The 20616-nt window shown below is 36.8% G+C and overlaps 1 protein-coding gene across 5 annotated transcripts in view; it reads left to right on the top strand.

Annotated features, from left to right (window-relative positions):
• The window catches only part of LOC134534052 (ankyrin repeat and KH domain-containing protein 1), a 125165-nt gene that overhangs the window by 85089 nt on the left and 19460 nt on the right, over positions 1 to 20616 (top strand). For 4 of the 5 annotated variants that reach the window (XM_063372023.1, XM_063372020.1, XM_063372021.1 and 1 more), the window contains exons 24-34: positions 2414 to 2577; positions 5118 to 5319; positions 5412 to 5742; positions 13150 to 13282; positions 15077 to 15202; positions 17237 to 17546; positions 18474 to 19041; positions 19592 to 19711; positions 19963 to 20133; positions 20233 to 20365; positions 20451 to 20553. In XM_063372023.1, the coding sequence (XP_063228093.1) occupies positions 2414 to 2577; positions 5118 to 5319; positions 5412 to 5742; positions 13150 to 13282; positions 15077 to 15202; positions 17237 to 17546; positions 18474 to 19041; positions 19592 to 19711; positions 19963 to 20133; positions 20233 to 20365; positions 20451 to 20553 (2361 nt within the window). The remainder of the gene's footprint in view (positions 1 to 2413; positions 2578 to 5117; positions 5320 to 5411; positions 5743 to 13149; positions 13283 to 15076; positions 15203 to 17236; positions 17547 to 18473; positions 19042 to 19591; positions 19712 to 19962; positions 20134 to 20232; positions 20366 to 20450; positions 20554 to 20616) is intronic. The other variant, XM_063372022.1, reaches the window with a different exon arrangement.

The following is a 20616-nucleotide window of genomic DNA, read 5'->3' as shown; positions in this document are numbered from 1 at the left end:
GTAGTTCATTGTTCATCACTTTTTGTTAATTTTTTAAAATACAATTTCCATTTTCTTCCCCTCCATTTTCTTCAGTTCAGTAATGTTACCTTATATTATTTTATGTTTATTTGGAATGTTTCTCCAAATACATACAGTAGAGCTTCATTATAAAGAACACGAAGGGACCAAAATTATGGCAGTTTGTTATAATGAAGTTCTTTATACCGAAATCACAATGATTGCCTGTTTTGGGGTTTTGAACATAACTCGATCTTGTTAAAAAACAAAGTAGAAAATCTAATACCAATATGAGTGGTACAAGCATCAATTACTTTAACATAGTGATGTGCGAGTCTCGGCATCATCGAGAACGAGTCGAGACAGAAATTTTCTCGATCTCGTCTCGAGATAATTTTTTTGGCTCGGAATTTTCGAGAATTTTGTAAACAAGAAATAGGTTAGGTAATATAATATATTGAAGCAGCATTTTGTGTTGCGTGTTGAAATAATTAACATATCTTCAACGTAACGTAGATCGAATAAAATAAAATATACTTGTTACGATAGTATACACGATAAATTATTAAAAAGTTAAAAACGAACAACTTCCGTTCACAAGTCACTACATGAAACGGTAAACGTAAACAATGAATTGTGCTGTGGTTATCACATTAAATTACAGAAGAAAATGATTATTTTCCGTTAATAAAACCAACATTAAAGTTAAAAATAAATCATTTTCGGTATCAATATCAAGTATCAACGTAAAACGGTACGGTAAAAAAATAAAAATATAAACATGACTGCAGAATTCTTCCGCGATTGCATTTTGTTTTATGGCCTTAGGTTATACACACGGCCAGCAGTATATAACAAGCAACATGATGTTTAAATTGCGGTCCGTATCGATAGTGACATATCGATAGTGACGAATGTTCAGACTTTCATGATCAAGTACCGTCCATGGCTCAAGGAAACTGTATAGACTATGGAGTCAATAACGTATGTTTACATACGACAGTAGGCAAATAAACTTGAGTGTAAAGGTAAAGTTGTAATTGCAATTGCAATTGTGGATACTTGATAAAATTATTGAATAATTAAGTATGTTTGTCAGATTATTGAGTTTTACTTTTTTGGATCATATTATCCTGTTAACTAAAGTACAGATTTCTCGATCTCGACTCGATTCTCGAGAATTTTTAAATTGCTTTCTCGATCTCGTCTTGAATTCAAAAAAGTCTTTCTCGCACATGCCTACTTTAACAGCTATACTTTGGGATCAAGATACATACTACATACATACATACATACATACTAGTATGTATATGTACAATACAGAAATACGTAGGTAAGTTGTTTGCCAAAGCAGTAAGCCTACCTTTGGAATCAAGACAAGCTGTTTGCAAAAATGCTGTAATAAATTAAAAATATAAAATTTAAAAGTTAGGAATTTTTTTTTTACATTTTATTGTCTTCCAAACTGGATCGCTGGGTGAGAATTGTGGATAATGTTGATTTGGAGATACCTAACTTTTTAGCCACATCAGTTTTTTTTATTTTCTTTATCTACTGCTTTTAACATTTCAAGTCGTTTCCTAGAAGACATGTTCAGTAGTACGGTTTTTAAAACTATAAAAACAAATGCACCCTAGACATATAAAAATAAGTTATACATGTAGTATAGCCACGTTTCTGGGAAGCCTACAACTCACGTAGTTTCGGTTCCCTGCAAGAATTTGCTAAGATTTCCGAAGTTTTGCGTTTTGGTATTAACGCCACTTCAGCCACTAAATCAGAAGATCAAGCATGTTGTGACTAACCTAACACAACCCTTCGATTTTTATAATTTCAATTTTTGAGAGAAATCCGAAGTTGCACGAACGTGCTAGGGAACAGAAACTATGTGAGTTGTGGGCTACCGCACGTTTCTCAAACAATAAACAAGAAAACGACCAGAGATGTGTGTGTAGCAATACTTTATGATGTAGCACTTCGCATCGAATAAACAAGTCGTGCGAGCATAGAACAAAGAGTAATGTCAGCGAAAACCACAATGCAGCGCTTTAGTCGCTACACTAGTTTTGTGCATTAATTTCAACACTAGTCCATTGCAGTCATCTATGGCGCGTATCAAAATAAATAAGATGGCAGTTTGTGGGTGAATGGCGACGATTTTATCCGTTTGTCGTTTACCGTGCCGGGCAGAAAAGTGTTCGTTCAAATGAATATTTATAGAATATTTAAAAAATTTGAACGAGAAAATTCGTACTAGTGAAATTTTTTTACGTTATGTTATATGGACGTCTGACGGGACCAAAGGCATAGTTCGTAGTAATGAATTGTTCGCTCTAATGAAGTTCGTTAAAACGGTGTTTTACTGTACGTAGTTGAGACTTAAAACTATGTATGTTAAATGTTTGTTTTTCAGAGCATCGCGACAAGAAGGGGTTCACACCTCTTATACTCGCAGCTACAGCTGGACATGACAAGGTTGTGGAGATCCTACTAAACCATGGTGCTGACATCGAGGCGCAGTCTGAGCGAACCAAGGACACGCCACTTTCGCTGGCGTGCTCAGGGGGGCGATACGAGGTACCATCCTGTAATTTTGGCCATTCTTGATACAATTACAAAATTTAATTTTCCATCATTAATTGATGTTTCCTTTCTCATATTATTTACATAAAAGTTAAAGAAAACGTATCTACACGTATCCCTCCCTCACTTAGCATGATTTAAATTTTACTGCCCCATTCTCAAATAGCACGTCTATAAACTTCAGTTAGTACGAAATCTCGTCAGTTAAAAAAATAAGTTAAGCACGACGCCACAAAGTCTGTTTCAACTTCTGTGAACATGTGCTGTGGGATACATTTAGCCAAACAAGGGAGGGAAAAGAGAATCGCGCGCAGGTCTGTCTACGCTATCTGCTGTTGTACAAACATCAGCTGTGGCAAGTTAAATTGCGGCTATGGAGTGTAAAGGACCAAATGTTCTTTACGTCTGCGCGGATCCTGCCGTGCCGTACCGTTGTCACCTGGCCACAGACAGGGCCGTGAACTCAGTCCAGCCAGTGGCAAGGAATTCACTCAGACAAAAGCAATGTCTGCCCATTCAGCTGCCTGTAACTGTACGTGTTTGATCACTCATAATGCATCGTGTTCAAGTATTTGAGTACTAGAAGTATTACAGTGCGCAGATTGTCATGAAGGCCACGCTTATGTTGGTCGCACTTTAGTTTTCAGCAAGTCAACTGTGCGCACAATCGTACGAAATAAGGACTCTTACCAAAAGTTTATCTAAGTATGATGCTGTTGTTTTTACTAGCGGGAAATGAACAGATGATTCATGTGGAAAAGGTTGCTAAATGAATGTTGCAATGAAAAAAAAATTGGCTTGACAGGATTGGTGTCAACCAGGTGGTGATACGTGAATAAGCACTTTAATATTTGAAAAATTAAATATAATAATTATATTTAATTATATTTATCCAGACAGTAATTTCGGTTTCACTGTCAGTAAAGGATGGTTTGGTAAAGTACGCGTCGTGAGTTGGTCAACCCAGGCAGGCAAATCAGCCAGCCTACTGACGATAAAGTGCATAACCACGTATCTCCCATTACGCAGTGTCGTATTTGTCATACAAAAGTGCTATGAGAGGCATATAAAGATAAACGGTGTGACATATTTATAGTTGAGTGTTATTCAACACATTTATATTATGTAAAATATATTCCTGCACAATTTTGGAACATATTAAATAAATTAGCCTTGCTATTTATGGAATTGATTTTGAATAACACTAGCATTTTTAGGAACGAATTAGTCGTGCTAAGTGAGGGATAGGTGTATTTTTTTTTTATGAAAAACTGTTTACTATTTATAACGGTTCGTTATATACAAAAAATAAAAAGATGTCAACGCCGATTGTAATTTTTGTTTTATTTTTTCAAAATAGAATGTTGCACAGACGAATCCAATCACTTTCAATAATTTTGTTCATTCACTCAACACATACATTCGCCTGTCGAGAATGCTCGCAGCTCGGGCGATGAAAATTAACGAAAAATAACGTCCTTCAGTCATATTTTACTGTAAGTACACAAAGTTAGTGCGGCCTCAAACGTGGCCGCACCCAGCGAAAATTAACTTTGCCGTGAGCCAAACGCCGACGTCGGTAACCTCAATTTCTAAAATTGAAAATATCCAAAAAGTTTCAAAACAAATGATTATTAAACGGCATGGCTCTAGCCGACGTTAAATTTTCTCTTCAACAATTTTCACATACTTTGCGAGAAGCCACCGAATGCGACCTACTGGTGCAGTGGTCGACAGACAACTGGTGAACTCATGAACCCGTTTCCTCCACGCAGGGAGGAGAAGTCACATGACCTCACCGACCAATCACACGCATGCTTCATTCAAACTTACAGATACAAGCCAATAAAAACACAGCAAAGATACAATGAAAACGATTTTCGTACATAGAAACAGGGACTTACCATTCTCGTTCTCTCTCCCACACCATGAGACAGCAGTTATCACTCAGTTCCCACGCAGTGGGGGAATTCCCGTCTTTATCTATCTCTGAGGGGAATTACTGTTTCGTTCTCCCTCGCACTTACAGGCCTCTTATGTCTCTTTCTTTTTACACATCACCCCAGACACAGTCCCGTGTCCTGTAATTATTATGCAACGTGTTAACGAAAATTAAGAACAGCAATCATAATACAAATTATTTTACAAAATTAAACTTATTTAGAAAAAACCTGATAAAGTAGGCCAAAACAGGCAAAAATCTAGTACAGCGACTAATTTGTGAATAATTACATAAAAAATACTAATGATTGAAAATGTCTGTTAAAATACCAGGTACATTCTTAAAGCATACAGCAAGTGAAATATCAAGCCTTAAATATATAAAAATGGTAAAATATCATTAGAAAGACTTTTTTAAGAAATATTTGCATGCATAAAAATAGTTTAAAGAAAAATATTGAGCTAGGAGGGCAGGGTTCTTGCAACGTTACATATTAACCAACCTGAAATCCATCCAGAAGCAAACTTTGGGTGTTGTCAGCTTATTTGTTGTAATAACTTCAGTGGACTATATTTGATGTGATGACTTGCAGGTTGTGGAGTTGTTGCTGACCCGAGGGGCCAACAAGGAGCACCGTAACGTGTCGGACTACACGCCTCTCAGCTTGGCAGCGTCCGGCGGTTACGTCAACATAATCAAACTGCTGTTGGCGCACGGTGCCGAGATCAACTCGCGGACGGGCAGCAAGCTGGGCATCTCTCCGTTGATGCTCGCTGCAATGAATGGTCACACAGGTTCGTACTTGTGTTTTGGGATCCGACACGAGGCGTGCACGTCCCTCGGTAGTTGCGTCCGCGTAACAGGGACGAATGCCTTCTGGTGGCAGGAGCCGTGAAGCTGCTGTTGGACATGGGCAGCGACATCAACGCCCAGATCGAAACCAATCGAAACACGGCCCTCACTCTGGCCTGCTTCCAAGGTCGACACGAGGTGGTCAGCCTGCTACTGGACAGGAAGGCCAACGTCGAGCACCGTGCCAAGACCGGCCTGACGCCTCTCATGGAAGCTGCCAGCGGGGGGTTTGTCGAAGTGGGGCGAGTGTTGCTGGACAAGGGAGCGGATGTGAACGCCCCACCTGTTCCTTCGTCCAGAGACACGGCACTGACGATCGCTGCGGACAAAGGCCACTGCCGCTTTGTCGAGCTGTTGCTGACCAGGTAATTGTTTCAATAGGTTAAATTGATGATTCACTGTTGTTTAATTTTTATTTTATATATTTTCTATTTGTATCTAGAGCATTTACTGCACACACAATTACTGAAACTTATAGCAAATTAACAGGCTGCTAAACATTCATTTCATGTGACGTATGTAGAGCTGCAAATATTCACTTTATAACCAGTTTCCTTAAGTAGTGAAAACAACAAAGAATAATTTTTTTTGTGTTCTTCATTAGAAACCACTTGAACCATTGTGAGGTAACTCCCTCACACTTGTCGTCAGATTCATGATAATTAAAACTACTTGTTTTGCAGGGTTCCCAATGACCGGGAAAACAGGGAATATTCAGGGAAATTGAAATGGCTCAAAAACACAGGGAAAACTCAGGGAAATTTGTTGTGCAGCAATCACAGTGTGTGTGTATTTATATATTTATATATATTGATTAATACATGTATCACAAGCACATTTTTTCTTAAAAACAAAATCGTAAAGTTGGGGTGCGGGTCGTACATGTAAATCAAAGTAATAGATAAGCCACGAGTCCCGGGAAAGTTTGGTTCACCATACAGCTGTGACGTGCCGAATTTCATGCTAGGCGACCGTGCCGAGCTGCGCCAAGCCAGTTGTAGAAAATGGCGGCACGGTATTTTGTATACGTTTGGCTGTTTGTGTCATAACTTTGAAGTATCCGGTACACTGGAAACTTTTTGAAGGTTGTTTAGTGAACGTATTTTCATTTATTTAGATGTATTTTTTTCAAAAGTGCTGCAGCTGTGGTGGTGTTTTTGTATCACTGTAATTTGTGTAGTTGGTAGTATTATGGTTTCATGACGAGATATTTGCCTATCAAACACAACAAAACCACCGCGAAAATAGTTACACATTGTGTTATTCTGAGTCAAGAGTTCTACAGAAGCAGTTAAATATTTTTGAAATTTTTTAGTCAGTTGTGAGAAGTGTTTTTTTTTCCCCTGAAGAAATCAACGGTGGTCCTCTAATTATTTTCTCATTAGAAATATAGGTTACGTTCACGGGTGTGTGCTAGCACAGTTTCCTTAACTGTGCAATGAAAACACGGTGAAACTTGTGAGACTAAGCGATTCAGTATCGAATGTGTTTTGCTACTCTACATTAGGCCTAGGCCTATTCTTGATAGTCTGAGTGGATAATTGTGTGACATTCACAATGTCTAAATTCAATCCTGCTTGGCTAGATGGATCACTGTTTCCTGACTGGAAAAAGTGGCTACGTCATGTTGAGGGTGATGACAATAGGGCAAAGTGTATTTTGTGTAAAAAGGTATTTTCTTTTAGTAGTATGGGTAGGCAGTCTGTGAAGAGCCATCAAGAAGGGAAATTTCACAAACAGTTGGTTACTGCGAGCAGTATTTCTGCATCTATGTCAGCATACTTAACAAAGCCTTTAAATCACGAAGAAACGAAGGGATCAATTATTTCAAGTGTTTCCACAGCACCAAACTGTATTAGCATCCAGCACACCAGCATCTTGTTCATTGTTAACTGGATCATCATCATCATCATTCAGTGCTCTCAAAGAGGCATTTTCAGTTATGGTAAATAAAATAAATTTTCAGTGTGACAGTAATGTCAGAAAGGCGGAAACATTGAAATATTGTGGGCATTACATGTTGTTATGAAAAAAGACAGTTTTAATAGCCAACAAGGAATATGCAATTTGTTTGCTAAAATGTTTCCAGATAGTTCCATTGCACAATAAATGCAGCTTAGTAATACCAAGACTGCATACTTAGTTAATTATGGACTTGCCCCATAATTTTTTCACAAACTTGAAGATGAAATCAGATCCACAAAATACATTGTTGCATGCTTTGATGAATCCTTCAATAGGGTATCAAAGGTACAACAAATGGACATAGCTGTACTTATATGGGACGTCAAAAAAATTCAAGTAATGACCAGGTACTGGAATTCTTCATTTTTAGGCCATTCTACAGCTGATGATCTCTTAGAAGGGTTTCAACAGGGACTAAAGGATGTGGAACTATCCAAAATTGTACAAGTATCCATGGATGGGCCGAATGTCAATTGGTTGTTCATGAAAAAATTGAAGGCAAAAACTAAGGTGTACAAAGAAGATCCAGATATATTAGACCTGGGATCTTGTGGTCTCCATGCCTTTCAAATGGGTTTTAGAAAGACTGGGTGGGTTGTTCAATTTTTAAGGGCCATATATTCTGTGTTCAAAGATGCACCTGCTCGACGATCAGACGTCAGACAAGTTACAAGTTGCAGTGTTCTTACGATCAAATTTTGTAATTGTCGGTGGTTGGAAAATGTCCCAGTGTGTGGGAGAGCAATACAAATTTTTCCTCACTTGCAAAATTTTTTTAAGACCAGTAAATTACCTGCTACATATTCTGTTGAGAAAGTGAAGGATTGTTTGAGCGATACTTTGTTGCTAGCTAAGCTGAGTTTTTTTTCCTGACAATGGCTTCTTCACTTGAACCATTTTTAAAGAAGTTCCAAACATCGAAACCAATGTTGCCATTTCTGCATAAGGAATTGGAGGACTTGCTAAGAGAGTTTTTGGGACGTTTCATTAAGATGGAAATTTTGAAAGCCAAGAAAACTGCATATCAGCTTATTAGTATTAATTTGGACGATGTAAGTCTGGGACTTCCACTCTCAAAGTTGAAAATTGGATTTGCTGCAAAGCATGAGTTAGGCGTGGTTGATGTAAAAGAACTTCAGATACAAAGATTCCTAACAGAATGCAAAACATGCATGGTTCAGATTGCCAAGAAACTTGTTGAACGTAGCCCAATAAAATACAAAATGGTTAAAGCTGCTTCTTGTTTGGACCCTAGAAAATTGTTGGACAAACAGGAAGAGTGTAGGACAAGCATGGATACATGTTTGCAAATTCTTATGTCTGCCAAGCACCTAACTGCTCTTCAATCTGATAGAGCTAGTGTTCAGTTTACCAAATTTTTTACTAATATCAATTGTGACAAATTGCATCATTTCATGTACACAATAACAGATTGGACACTTTTTTTTGCAGATATGTTGAGTGGAGAAGAACAGTTTTAAAATATATGGCTTGCAGTGAAAATTATATTAATTCTCTCTCATGGTAATGCTTTTGTGGAATCTGGATTCTCCATCAATAAGGAGATGCTTGTTGAAAATCTCCATGAGGAATCTTTGATTGGCCTGCGAAGAGTTTGGGATGAAGTTAGTAATGCTGGTGGTGAAAATTGTATTCAAGTAGATCAGGAAATGATAAAATATGCCAGAGGAGCAGCTTCAAGGTACAAAGGTGCCCTGGAGCAAAAACGTCAAAATGAAGAAGAGGACAAGAAAGTTGGACAGATTTTGTAAGGAAGAAAAAAAAATGCAAGACTGTAGAAATTCAAGAGCTGCTAAATAAAAAACTGGAAATAGAGAAACAAAAAGAGCATTTAGAGATGGAAATTAAAAAAATTAAGAAAAATATGTAATGGGCTTAAAGATAACCAGTACATATTTGTAATATTTTGTGAATGTACATATTTTTTTCCTATGCAGCAGAAGTGGTATAACATTAGGCCTATGTATGTCTAAATGTTCACAGCAATTTAGCAGGTAATAAAATAGCTGATAATACCTTTATGTTAGTAGCATAGGTATGCCTATATATTATGTAAAATTGTTCTTATTGTGATTAGTTTATTGCATTATTTTTTTAATTTAGCACAGGCAAAATATATTATAGGACAGGGAAAACTCAGGGAAATTTACTGAAACAAGTTAGTGGGAACCCTGTTTTGCTAAATCTAAGAGAATAGATATATAACTTTTTAGCTATCACGTTGACTGTCAGATTTATGTGACTTCTTTCTTTACTATTATATTTAACAGGGTGGCCACAGACCGGGAAAAGTCAGGGATTTTAGAAATGGTCAGGGAAAATCTGGAAAAGTCAGGGAATCGCCTGAGAGGTCAGGGAAAATTTTCTCTTCTACCGTGCATGATTAACTTTGAATATGCCATGTTATGTTAGAATGTGTACCATAAACCAGTTCTTACATGCTGTTCTCGTTCGACAGTACGAAAACAATGGCTTGCGTGCAATATGAATAACTATCGTAGATCTATTTTTACATGCTAAATATCGCACACCAGTACCATAATAATTTGGTGTGTATGGTTTTTATGCTCGCGGTGTTGCCAACAAATGTAATGCGTACCGGTAAACCAGTTCTTACGTGCTGTTCTCGTTCGACAGTACGAAAACAATGGCTTGCGTGCAACATGAATAACTATCGTAGATCTCTTTTTACGTGCTAAATATCGCACACCAGTACCATAATAATTTGGTGTGTATGTTTTTTCTGCTCTCGGTTTTGCCAACAAATGTACTTGGTTTTGAGCACGTTCTAAGAAATCTACAAAATCAAATGGCTACTTTTTTTGGCAGCATATTTTCAGTTCTTATTTTCGCTTATATCATGCATATTATTTCGTAGGGATTTTTCTAAAATAAAAGGTTTAATAATTGACGTGTTAAAACATTGCAATGAAAATAAAAAGGAAATGAAAAGCCGGTGGTTGGGTTAATTTAAACATTATTTCTTTCGGTTTTGGCTGGGATCGCCATATTGGCTTATTTGCCTTTATGTACACTTGTAAAGTACCTATTGCTTGTGTTGCGGAAATTATTACGATGGAGTTGTAGGGGTAGTGTTTGTTAGACGCAGTATTTGAAGTGATTATTACTGCAGTGAGCTACTTCTTAGGAATCGTAAATGGGGATTATGAAACGTCTAACATGGTTGGCTAGATGTTCAGAGAGTTAGCTAACATATTTTTATACAGACGTGACAGACGTTCGATTTATTTGTTTACACGTGAAAATATTGCGTAAAATTTTGTGTTTTAGTATTTAAAGCGTGACGAAATGTTCATAGTTTAGAAATGACAATTTAAGGAAAGTTCGTTAACAGTTTCATGGTAAGTTGCGAATAATTTGAGACCCTGAAACATGGTATTTCCAAGAAAGACTTCAAATTTCAAAGATGATTGGCTTCAAGATGAGAGATTTTGTTTGTTGTTGGAACGACCTAAAACCAGAAGTAATCATGATCGTTGTTCGCTGTGTCAAAAAACATTCTCCCTCAGCAACATGGAAAAACTTGCACTCACAAGTCACATGAATGGTGAAAAACACAGGCAAGCAGAAGAATATTCCAAACGTAGCAGTTGTAACTTGGGTATGTACTTTTCTTGTAAGCCAAAGCCTTCTACTAGTGCCAGTGGTAATTCTGATTCACAGTCATCTTCCATGTTGTATACTACTACTACTATTGTTTCTGATGGTACTGTTTTTGGTGACGAGTCGAGGGTTTTCAGTAAAATGCAACCCGAGAAATATTGTGAACAGTCAGTTGTGGAATCTACAGCTCTTTGCAAAATGCCACTGTCTGGGATAAACACGTTTGTTTTAAATGAGGAGGTGACTAGGGCTGAAGTTTTGTGGTGCATGCAAACAGTTTTATCACATAAGTCTTTGCGTTGTGCAACAAGTGATGTGACTGTGATGCAAATGATGTTCCCAGACTCATCAGTTGCCAAAAAAACTGCAGCTTCGAAGAACAAAAATTGGGTACATTATATTACATGGCATAGCCCCTTATTTCCATAATGAATTAGTGAAAGACATATTCCAGTGTACTGAAATAGTTGTGGGGTTTGATGAATCAGTAAATAAGACTTCCGAACTTGGACAAATGGATATAGTGGTGAGATTTTGGAGAGAACAGAGCTGCCAGGTTTCAACTAGGTACTTCAACCAGCATTTTTGAATCATGCCACAGCTGAAGATCTGCTGAAAGCATTCACTGAGACACTGTCAGAAATAGATTGGTGCAAAATTCTGCAAATATCTATGGATGGTCCCAGTGTCAACCTAAAGTTTCACCGTGATCTTTGTGCTTCTTTGTCAGGCCTAAATATTTGCATTGCTTGCTTATAACAATTTTTACTTTTCAAATGTTCAATAGTTTTAGATACTGCATGGTCTTATTAATTTTTTATTGTTTTTATTACTGTTGAAATTTTTATACCAAATAATCGTAACAAAACTGCTAACAGATATCCTATATTTCTCGTTTTAAAATATATTTATAAAATCGCAATCACGGTTGTGTAAATTAAAAAGAATGTCAGGGAATTTTTTTGCACAGTCAGGGAAAACCTGAAAAAGTCAGGGAATTTCATTTCTACATTTGTGGCCACCCTGTTAATAGCATATAAGTTCATGTATCTCTAAAGTATTTGTTCCACAGGTGTGTTTATTTGTCAGGTAGTAATTTTATCCATCACTGAACAAATATTCGCCTGAAATAATCCATGAAATTTCTTAAATTCCACTATTGAATATATTTTGCATGTGGGCGCCATTTTCCAACTATATTCTTAAATAATTTCAACTGTAACATACGAATCTTATAATATGATTTTCAATCTAAAAAACATTTCACTAGAACATTGTATCATTGATTCACTACACAAAATTCATTTAAATTCTTTTATGATTTGGTCTATTTAAACCATAATATTTAGTGTAGTTGGAACAAATGAAATAGTAATTCTGTAGACCAACAAATCCAGAACAACAACATTCAAAATGTTACAGTCAGTTATTACATGAAAACAAATATAAGGAAACGTAGTGAAATTTAAATTTACTTTAAGTAGTATAAACGTTATACCACTGGTTCATGCAAATCCTCGACTAGACTTCAAATGGGAGAGCAATTACCTCTGGGATTTACATTACAAGTTAATAAAAATTTGTGCAAATTCAAGTAGCTAATATATCTAATATTTTCATATCAATTTTGGCAGCAAAACTAGTTCAGTCATCTTTACAATGTGCGTAAGATTTCAAACTATGTAATTTTGTTTGTTTGACATACAATATTTTTTACACAAAATGAACTACAACGAATTAGTAATCACCAGCGGTATTTGACTTTGTGATCAAAATATGTATATAGTCTCAGACTGGTTTTGTTGAGTAAAGTTAACATCTTTGCAACTGTTTGTATGTCACTGACCTCATCATAACAAAACTGTGCCAAAGGTGACAAATCTCGTCCAGTGATAATGTATCACCAGCGAAAACGAGCAGTAATTGAATGTACCATGGAATCTGCGATGCTGATAACATCCTTCTTCCATCCTTAGGGAGAGTCGTTGTGGCTCTCGAAATGATCAGCTGGCGTCTCAAAATCTTTATTTCTTCCTCTTACCGTTAATGGTTTCAGCAGTTAGTAGTATTAATGATAATTATATTCTAGTTACCGTGAAAAACAGTCACCTTTTTTCCATAGTCAAATGTGTTCCTGATTTTGATATTATTTGGTATTACAGGAGTGCCCAAGTTGAAGTGAAGAACAAGAAAGGGAATTCACCTCTTTGGTTGGCAGCTAATGGTGGCCACCTGAGTGTAGTGGAGTTGCTGTACAACGCCAGCGCTGACATAGACTCACAGGATAATAGAAAGGTGAGAATGTGTGTAATTATTCAGTAGCAGATGATTTGTGCAAGAGATTTAGCAGGACTTCATAAGTGGATATTGAGAGTTTAATGGGAAATATTATTGCATTACTACTGAATATTTTATGCATAGATATACAGTAAATCCATCATTACAAAAAAAATTCAAAACAAATAAAAAAGTGCTTTCCAAGCAAAAAAACGTATTAAAAAGTTGAATTAAAAAAGGGGTTTTTTTGTGGGTTAAATAGTAATGATTAGGGGTTGGAAAAATTAGCATTTCTTTTTTTCCAAATTAGCATCTATTACTTTACAAATTATTTTTTTGGAATTAGCATTTTCATTAAGTTATTCAAAATGTAAATAATAATGCTCTTATTGTTAAAAAAATAAGTATTTAAGTATACAAATAGTTTAAAATAGCACTAATATTTAATTTTGTTGCAGAATGAAACCTAAAAATGATGTTGAATGTGGAAGAAATTAGGGGTCGTCCATTAATCACGTGATGTTTTTTTAGCAAATTTTTAACCCCCCCTCCCCCCTAGTGATATGTGGTGAGGTTTTAAACTATAAACCCCCCCCACCCCCCCTTTCTCAACAAATCACGTGTATTTTTTCGGTACAAAATATTTTTAAAAATTTCAGAATATTATCTTTAAATATAGGTATAATCTAATTTAATTCTTGAAAATTAAGCACAGCATGTATATTCGGCGCCAAAATCACAGTCTTACTGGCGACTGGCAAGCCGAGCCGGGCGGGGATATTGTTTCCGAGTCAAGGTCACGCGTCGCTTTTCGGTTTAGTATAAATCGCATGAAAAAATTAATACACGTGATATCTCTCTACACCCCTCCTCCCCCCTTGTGATCCTCCCCCCTTTCGTGATTTTTCCGAACACCCCCCCCCCCCCCCCCTTCCCCTCGAGCCTCACATGATTAATGGACGATCCCTTAGACTAGCAGATGGTGCCCTTATTGTCTTTTTCGTTAAGTGGCTTGGTAATTAATTTTTGATAAGAGCTACCCTAAGAAAAGAGCATATTTCTGTATATGAAGATTTTACCATGATAATTAAATTTTGAACTTCTGTTCTACAGCCAGTATTAAAGTGATTATTTGCTTGTGAACAGTAAAAATGAATTAGGATGGACAAGTAAGGAGGTACTATTACAACTCAAAATCCATGGTATTCAGATTACAGTGATTGCTAGATTCTCTATATCAAAAATTTAAAGCTATGAACATTTTTTATATTGCTCGACTAACTAATTTACTGGTGAGAATTACAATAATTGTTTATGTTAATAATTATTGTCATATAAAAACTGTTTCAATCCAAGGCTACTGTTAAAATAACTTTATTTGTGCTCTTATGGGTTGCTTTATTATTTATACTAATGCTGCCTTTTCATAAAAATTTGCTGTTGATTGCTACTGTCATAGTTTAAACAACATTCAAGAGCTACTAAATTATGTTCAGGATAAACACTCATATCACAGAAGTAATACTTACTGGAATGCTTTTTTATTTTATGTATTTTATTGTTATTTTATATTATTTAATGCTGTTAAGCTTAAATAGGAATATAACCAGCTGAAAAGAGAACTGGGACCGACCCATCACAGGTTTTTGTTTTATAAAATTTCTTACAAATATTTCAAATCCCAGGTAAAAATTCCTGAAGTTTTGTGTTGCCAAAAGAGTGGCCGGTCTGAACATTTCAATTGTCAAGTTGTTTGCAGTGGCTGAGCTAAACAAGTAAATTTTAGTTTACCATATTATTTTGCTGCTGTAGGTGTCGTGCTTGATGGCAGCATTTCGAAAAGGTCACATGAAGGTGGTGAAATGGATGGTTAACCATGTTACTCAATTTCCAAGTGACCAGGAAATGAATCGCTACATTGCCACCGTCAGTGATAAGGTAGGCTGTAGGCTGTATGTTATTCTTGATCTCCATGCATGTGCGAAGTAGCTTTTACGACGTAATGTTATGTGTTAGACTATACTGTTAACTTTTAATAATTGTTAAGGTTGATTTTCACCTTTAATTAAAATTTGAGTTCATATTTTGCACATGTTGACTTCCTTAGAATTTGATCCCATTGGTAATATTGCTATTAATTTATTTATAGTATCACTTAGTAATTTTACACTTGGAAATTTATCTCGATCTAAAAGCAACTACATACGTATATTATGTTTATTATGTACTTAGTATGTACAATATTGTGGAACAAAGAAGCTTTGTATGACATTGTGACCCTAGGGTCTAGACACCATTTTTTTTTAAACATCAGTTGTTTAAAATTTTTGCTTAATGTGTTGTTTGTTAGATTCGGACTTGGTTCTTGTCTGTGAAGGAGTTGTTTTGAACCTTTTACATTGCAAAACATTTTGCTCTGTGAAACGGGAATAATAAATGTAATTTTGTGGGTTTTACCCCAATCTGTAATTATATAAATTTTTTCCCATGGTAACTTGCTGTAAATGTCAATGATCTGTAAGACTTGTAAGAATGAAAAATAAAAAATAAAAAATTAAAATATAACTGTCAAGCAAGCAAGTACATATTTTTTTTGAATATAAGACACCATTGATTTTAAGATCCAGTCTTCTGGTAATATGTTTCTCTCCAAGAAAAATCTTACCTGGGAAATTTTATATTCATTTCAATTTAAAAATCACATTTATTTTTAACATTAATATTTTACAAAACAGCTAAGAAATAGCTCATATTTATTTTTAAAATCTTATTCACCTTACCACAGCATAGCTGTATATTGTCCAATAAACACCACCACCACCACTGCCCCCACCCCCTCCCCCACACACAGACACACACACCAACCACAACACACACACACACACACACACACACACACACACACACACACACACACACAGAGAATAACACAACACACACAGAATAACACACACACGACACATACCACAACATACAAACCACACAAACCACACAAACCACACACACCACACACATATTCTGATTTTTGACAAATGTAACAAATTACTTGTAAATATATTTCATTGTATTAAATTGAATTTGCATTAAGCAGTGTACTAAAAGTTAAATGCATAAATGAAGCAGATTTTTTTTTGCAATATTTTTGTCAGTGTCCAGTCAGGCAGTAAATCCAGCGAATCATACATACATAGGCCTAAACAAATTTAATTAAAAATGGACTAGTAATAAATGCTTTGTAATCAAATGACACATTGCAAATTTTTTTGTGTAATTAAATTCTTGGGTTGTTTAGCCTAAATTATTTTACAATTACCTTAAAAACACAAGTTTTCATTTTTTTAATTGAGAATTTATGATGAAATCAATAGAAAAAATTTACCATAAGTGTGTGTCTCCATGCATTAGTTTTTCCTAAGTATTTAGTTAACCCTGCATTGCTGACCAGGTTTTGTTGACAGGCTATGTTGATCGACTTTGTATTTATTTAGATGCTCCAACCTTAAGTAAGGAAAGGTTGTTCTTTGACATGTAAAGTGCTCTTTGTCTTTCTGAACTAAACATGAGTCTAACTTACTTACATGGTTTCTGTGATAGTCTCCACTAGCTTGATTCTCAAATATTAAGCCACATATTGCAGTAGAGCTTTTGTATCATATTTCATCCATGGCTTAATATGGTATTACGGTATTAGACCTAGCTTTAGGAATTTGTTGAAATCAACATTTGTATATCATGGCGAGTGGTCTGTAAAAATTTTCTTATTTTTATCACATTTAGTTTTTTAAGGTTAGGCATGTTGGTTTTATTTCACGGTTACAAAATTTTGTGTGGTTTCAAGTCTAAAATAATTTTTAATGTTTTGCAAAGCATAAATTTTACATTTGAACTGACCAAATTAGGTTTGGTCACAATGTGCATTTTGAATTGTTTATGTAAAGCTACTATTTTATTACAATGTTTTGCATATTCCAGGAGCTGTTGGAAAAGTGCCAGGAGTGTGTGAAGATCATACGAGTGGCAAAGGACCATCAAGCTGCCAAAGCCAATAAGAATGCCACAATCTTGCTAGAGGAGTTGGACATGGAGAAGACCCGCGAGGAATCCAAGAAAGCTGCAGCAGCCAGGAGGCGGGAGCGAAAAAAGAAAAAGAAGCTCGAGAAGAAGGAAGAGAAGAGGAAGCTCTACGAGGAAAACAAGAAGAACGAGATCCTCTACCAGGAATCAGAGCAGATCGATAAGAAGTCTGACGACGAATGCGAGCAGCCAGATGAGAACGAAAGAGGTTAGATTAGCAAAATTTAAGTTTGCTTAGTTCTGCTTGCATGGTGTTGGTACCAGTTAGGTTATTATGAGTAATCGATGATTGTCATCCATTTAAAATTTCCTAACGGGCTGTTATACTGACACTATTACTAAAACTTAATACAAAGTATAGTAAAACTGCTGAAATTTTCTCAAATGATGTTCTTTTAGGAACATTAGGTTTCTATAAACCCCTCCCAATTTAACTTTTCTTGGTTTCCTTTAAAAAAAAAACTTCAGTTCTACCTTTATTTTTGTGTTAAATTGTTGTCAATTATAAAGGTTAGAGCACTAGTAGAAGGCTTAGTCCAAAGTAAAGATCATATTTGAAAATTTTCACTGTAATTTTTATTTATTCAAATTAGTAAATATAGTTTATTTGCAAAATATTGTGTTTTTTTTTTTTTTTTTTACAGTTTTACGTGTAGTGTGTCCTTTGACAGAAAAAAGTATGTGATCACTGTGATGTTGATCATTATTTTTAAAAGTTTATGAAAAATTCATATTCTGTTCGAAAGATTAAGAAATATAACCATAAGAATAAGAATGTGAGAAAAAATTGGATGGAATACTTCTGATCTTAAAGGAACATATTTGCTCTTGAATATATAGATGTTCACAATCATTTCCTATAAAGTTCATGTAGGCTTGCATGGGCAGAGTTGATCTATATTTAGATATGCTGCAAGAGTATGGGTAGATAGCCTACATCTTAATAAATAACACAAATTTAGAAGGAGGGGGGTTTAATATGATTGTGTTTATTATTTTTATCGTTATTTTACTGTTGTATATAAATGTGTAAATTTGTTTTTTCCGGGTAAATTTTAGACTTTCAAGGGAGATTCTGTCCGTTACTGATGCTGTGAATAGTCTGTAGCTGATGTTTCCAAATGTTCTGTGACAGAGCCATCGGAGACATGCTGTGACGACAGCTCTCCCAGCGCAGACTCGCCCCTGCGCAACGGGGAAACGGTGGACAAGGAGGAAGGGGACAGCGGGATCGATGCCAACAGCCAAGGCAGCTGCAGCAGCAATGAGGTCAAGTCGAAGGAGAAGCGCAAGGAGAAGAAGAAGAAGAAGGGGCCGCCAGGCTGCAGCGGGGGCGGAGGCGGCATCGCGAGCAGCAGCAAGAGCGCGGATAAGGAGAACTCTCCTCCGGCACCGTCTGTCCAGGAGGTGGCAGGGCGGCCGTCGGTGATAGCCGAGGTCAAGGAGAAGCCTGAGCGCGAGAGGCGAGGCAGGGAGGCCTCGGTGGCCACCGGCTGTGCCTTGTCGATGGCCTTGCCACCCAGTTCCAGCGCTTCTGATGGCGGGGGCAAGACGGGACACCGAGGTCCGTCTGGGGCTGACAGGAAGCTGAAAGGTCAGCTTGTCTTCGAAGCCTCTAGGCCTCACCCTGCAGAACGTGATGACTTTGAGGCTACTGGGAACGAGACTTATGTACCGGCAGTAAAGGGGAAGAAACTTTACTTGTAAGTATTGTTGTATAATTTTTGAATTTGTTTTTAACCATGTACATTCAATACTCATTTTATTTTTCTTCTTTTATTATGGATTTGTGGCATCACTATTATGCTGTTTTTAATGTAAAGCCACACACTGCTTCAGCTTGTTAGGTTTCATTTTTCCCAAGTTCCCATCTACTCTCACCAATAAAGTGATAGACTGTTTTAGTTCTTCACTAGTTTAAGCCTTAGATATCTGTATTTTCTTCTATTTGTAGAGATTATTCTTTTTAATAGCTGAAAATTAAAAGATCTGTTAAAGATAGTTTATGAAAATAGTTACCTTAATATATTTTTATTTGTACATTCACTGAATTCTATAACATGCCTCACATATGGGTTCTAGATTTAAATATTTTTATATATATATATATATATATAAAATTTCAGGGAGGAAAAATATAGTTCTGTTGTGTCTGGCAAAATTAATTGGACTGGCCTCATTTTTAATATGAATAGATGGTCTTTAGACCTATTTACTTAATAAACAATCATAATAATTAGCGTGCTGTTTCAGGAATCACTACTCAGGAGATGACATGGTGAGCAGTTCATCGTGTGGCAAGGGAGTGTTGTCATCTACGAGCCCCAAGCAAGGTGGCAAGAGAGAAGAGGGCTGGAAAGAAGTGGTTAGAAAGTAAGAGAAGTCACCATAATACAGCTTTGGTGCATGCAGTACACTTTTTCATTGTATGTCTACATAATTCAAAGCTAACTCTGTATTAATGTCCAATTTCTGGTTGGCAAACATTTAATTGAAATTTTCGTTTGTTTTTACGCATTTATGAATTATTTTAAACTATTGTTAAAATACTGACTATATGCTTATGTAATACGTGACTCATTGGACTAAGCCCTTATAGTAGAGCACTCTAATGATTTGTTTAGGTATTTGAACTCTCCATTCAGGTCGAAGAAGGTCTCGGTGCCCCTGAACGCAATCAGCAGGGTCATAGGGCGTGGTGGTAGCAATATCAATGCCATCCGCGGAGCGACGGGAGCACACATCGAGGTGGAGAAGCAGTGTAAGGGCCAGGGTGAACGTATCATCACCATCAAGTGAGTTAACCATTGCTTCTGCTTGGGGGTGGGAACAGGCGTGTGAACTAGTTGTAGCAGTGGTGGAGTGCGGGTGTAATGCCGGCCTGCGTTTGCCAGGGGCTCCCCCGACGCCACTCGCCAGGCCCACAACCTGATCGCAGCTCTCATCAAGGACCCGGAGGTGGACATCCTGCAGATGCTGCCCAAGTCGGCCAAGCTCTCCATCATGACGTGGGAGAAGTCCACTTCTGTAACTACCGTGCTGCTTGACGTCTTGAGGTGCTTTGTGAGTGTGCGTGGCAGCTTGCCTAACTTGTCGCCTCCCGTTCTTTCAGAGCTCGAAGAGTAAAGGATCTGGGAAGGGAGGCGGGTGTGGCCAGGCCAGTTCGTCGCTGCTAGCGGTCGGCTCGCTGCTGAGCAAGACCATTGCTGTGTCTGGTGAGTTCTCCGTACAGAATCTTGTCCAATGTAATCCTGAACTGCAGTTCCCCCCCTCCCCTT

This window comes from Bacillus rossius, chromosome 7 (assembly GCF_032445375.1).
Source record: "Bacillus rossius redtenbacheri isolate Brsri chromosome 7, Brsri_v3, whole genome shotgun sequence".
Taxonomy (NCBI): Eukaryota; Metazoa; Arthropoda; class Insecta; order Phasmatodea; family Bacillidae; genus Bacillus; species Bacillus rossius.
Note: the sequence above shows the minus strand (reverse complement) of the source record. Positions and strands in the feature narration are given on the sequence as shown.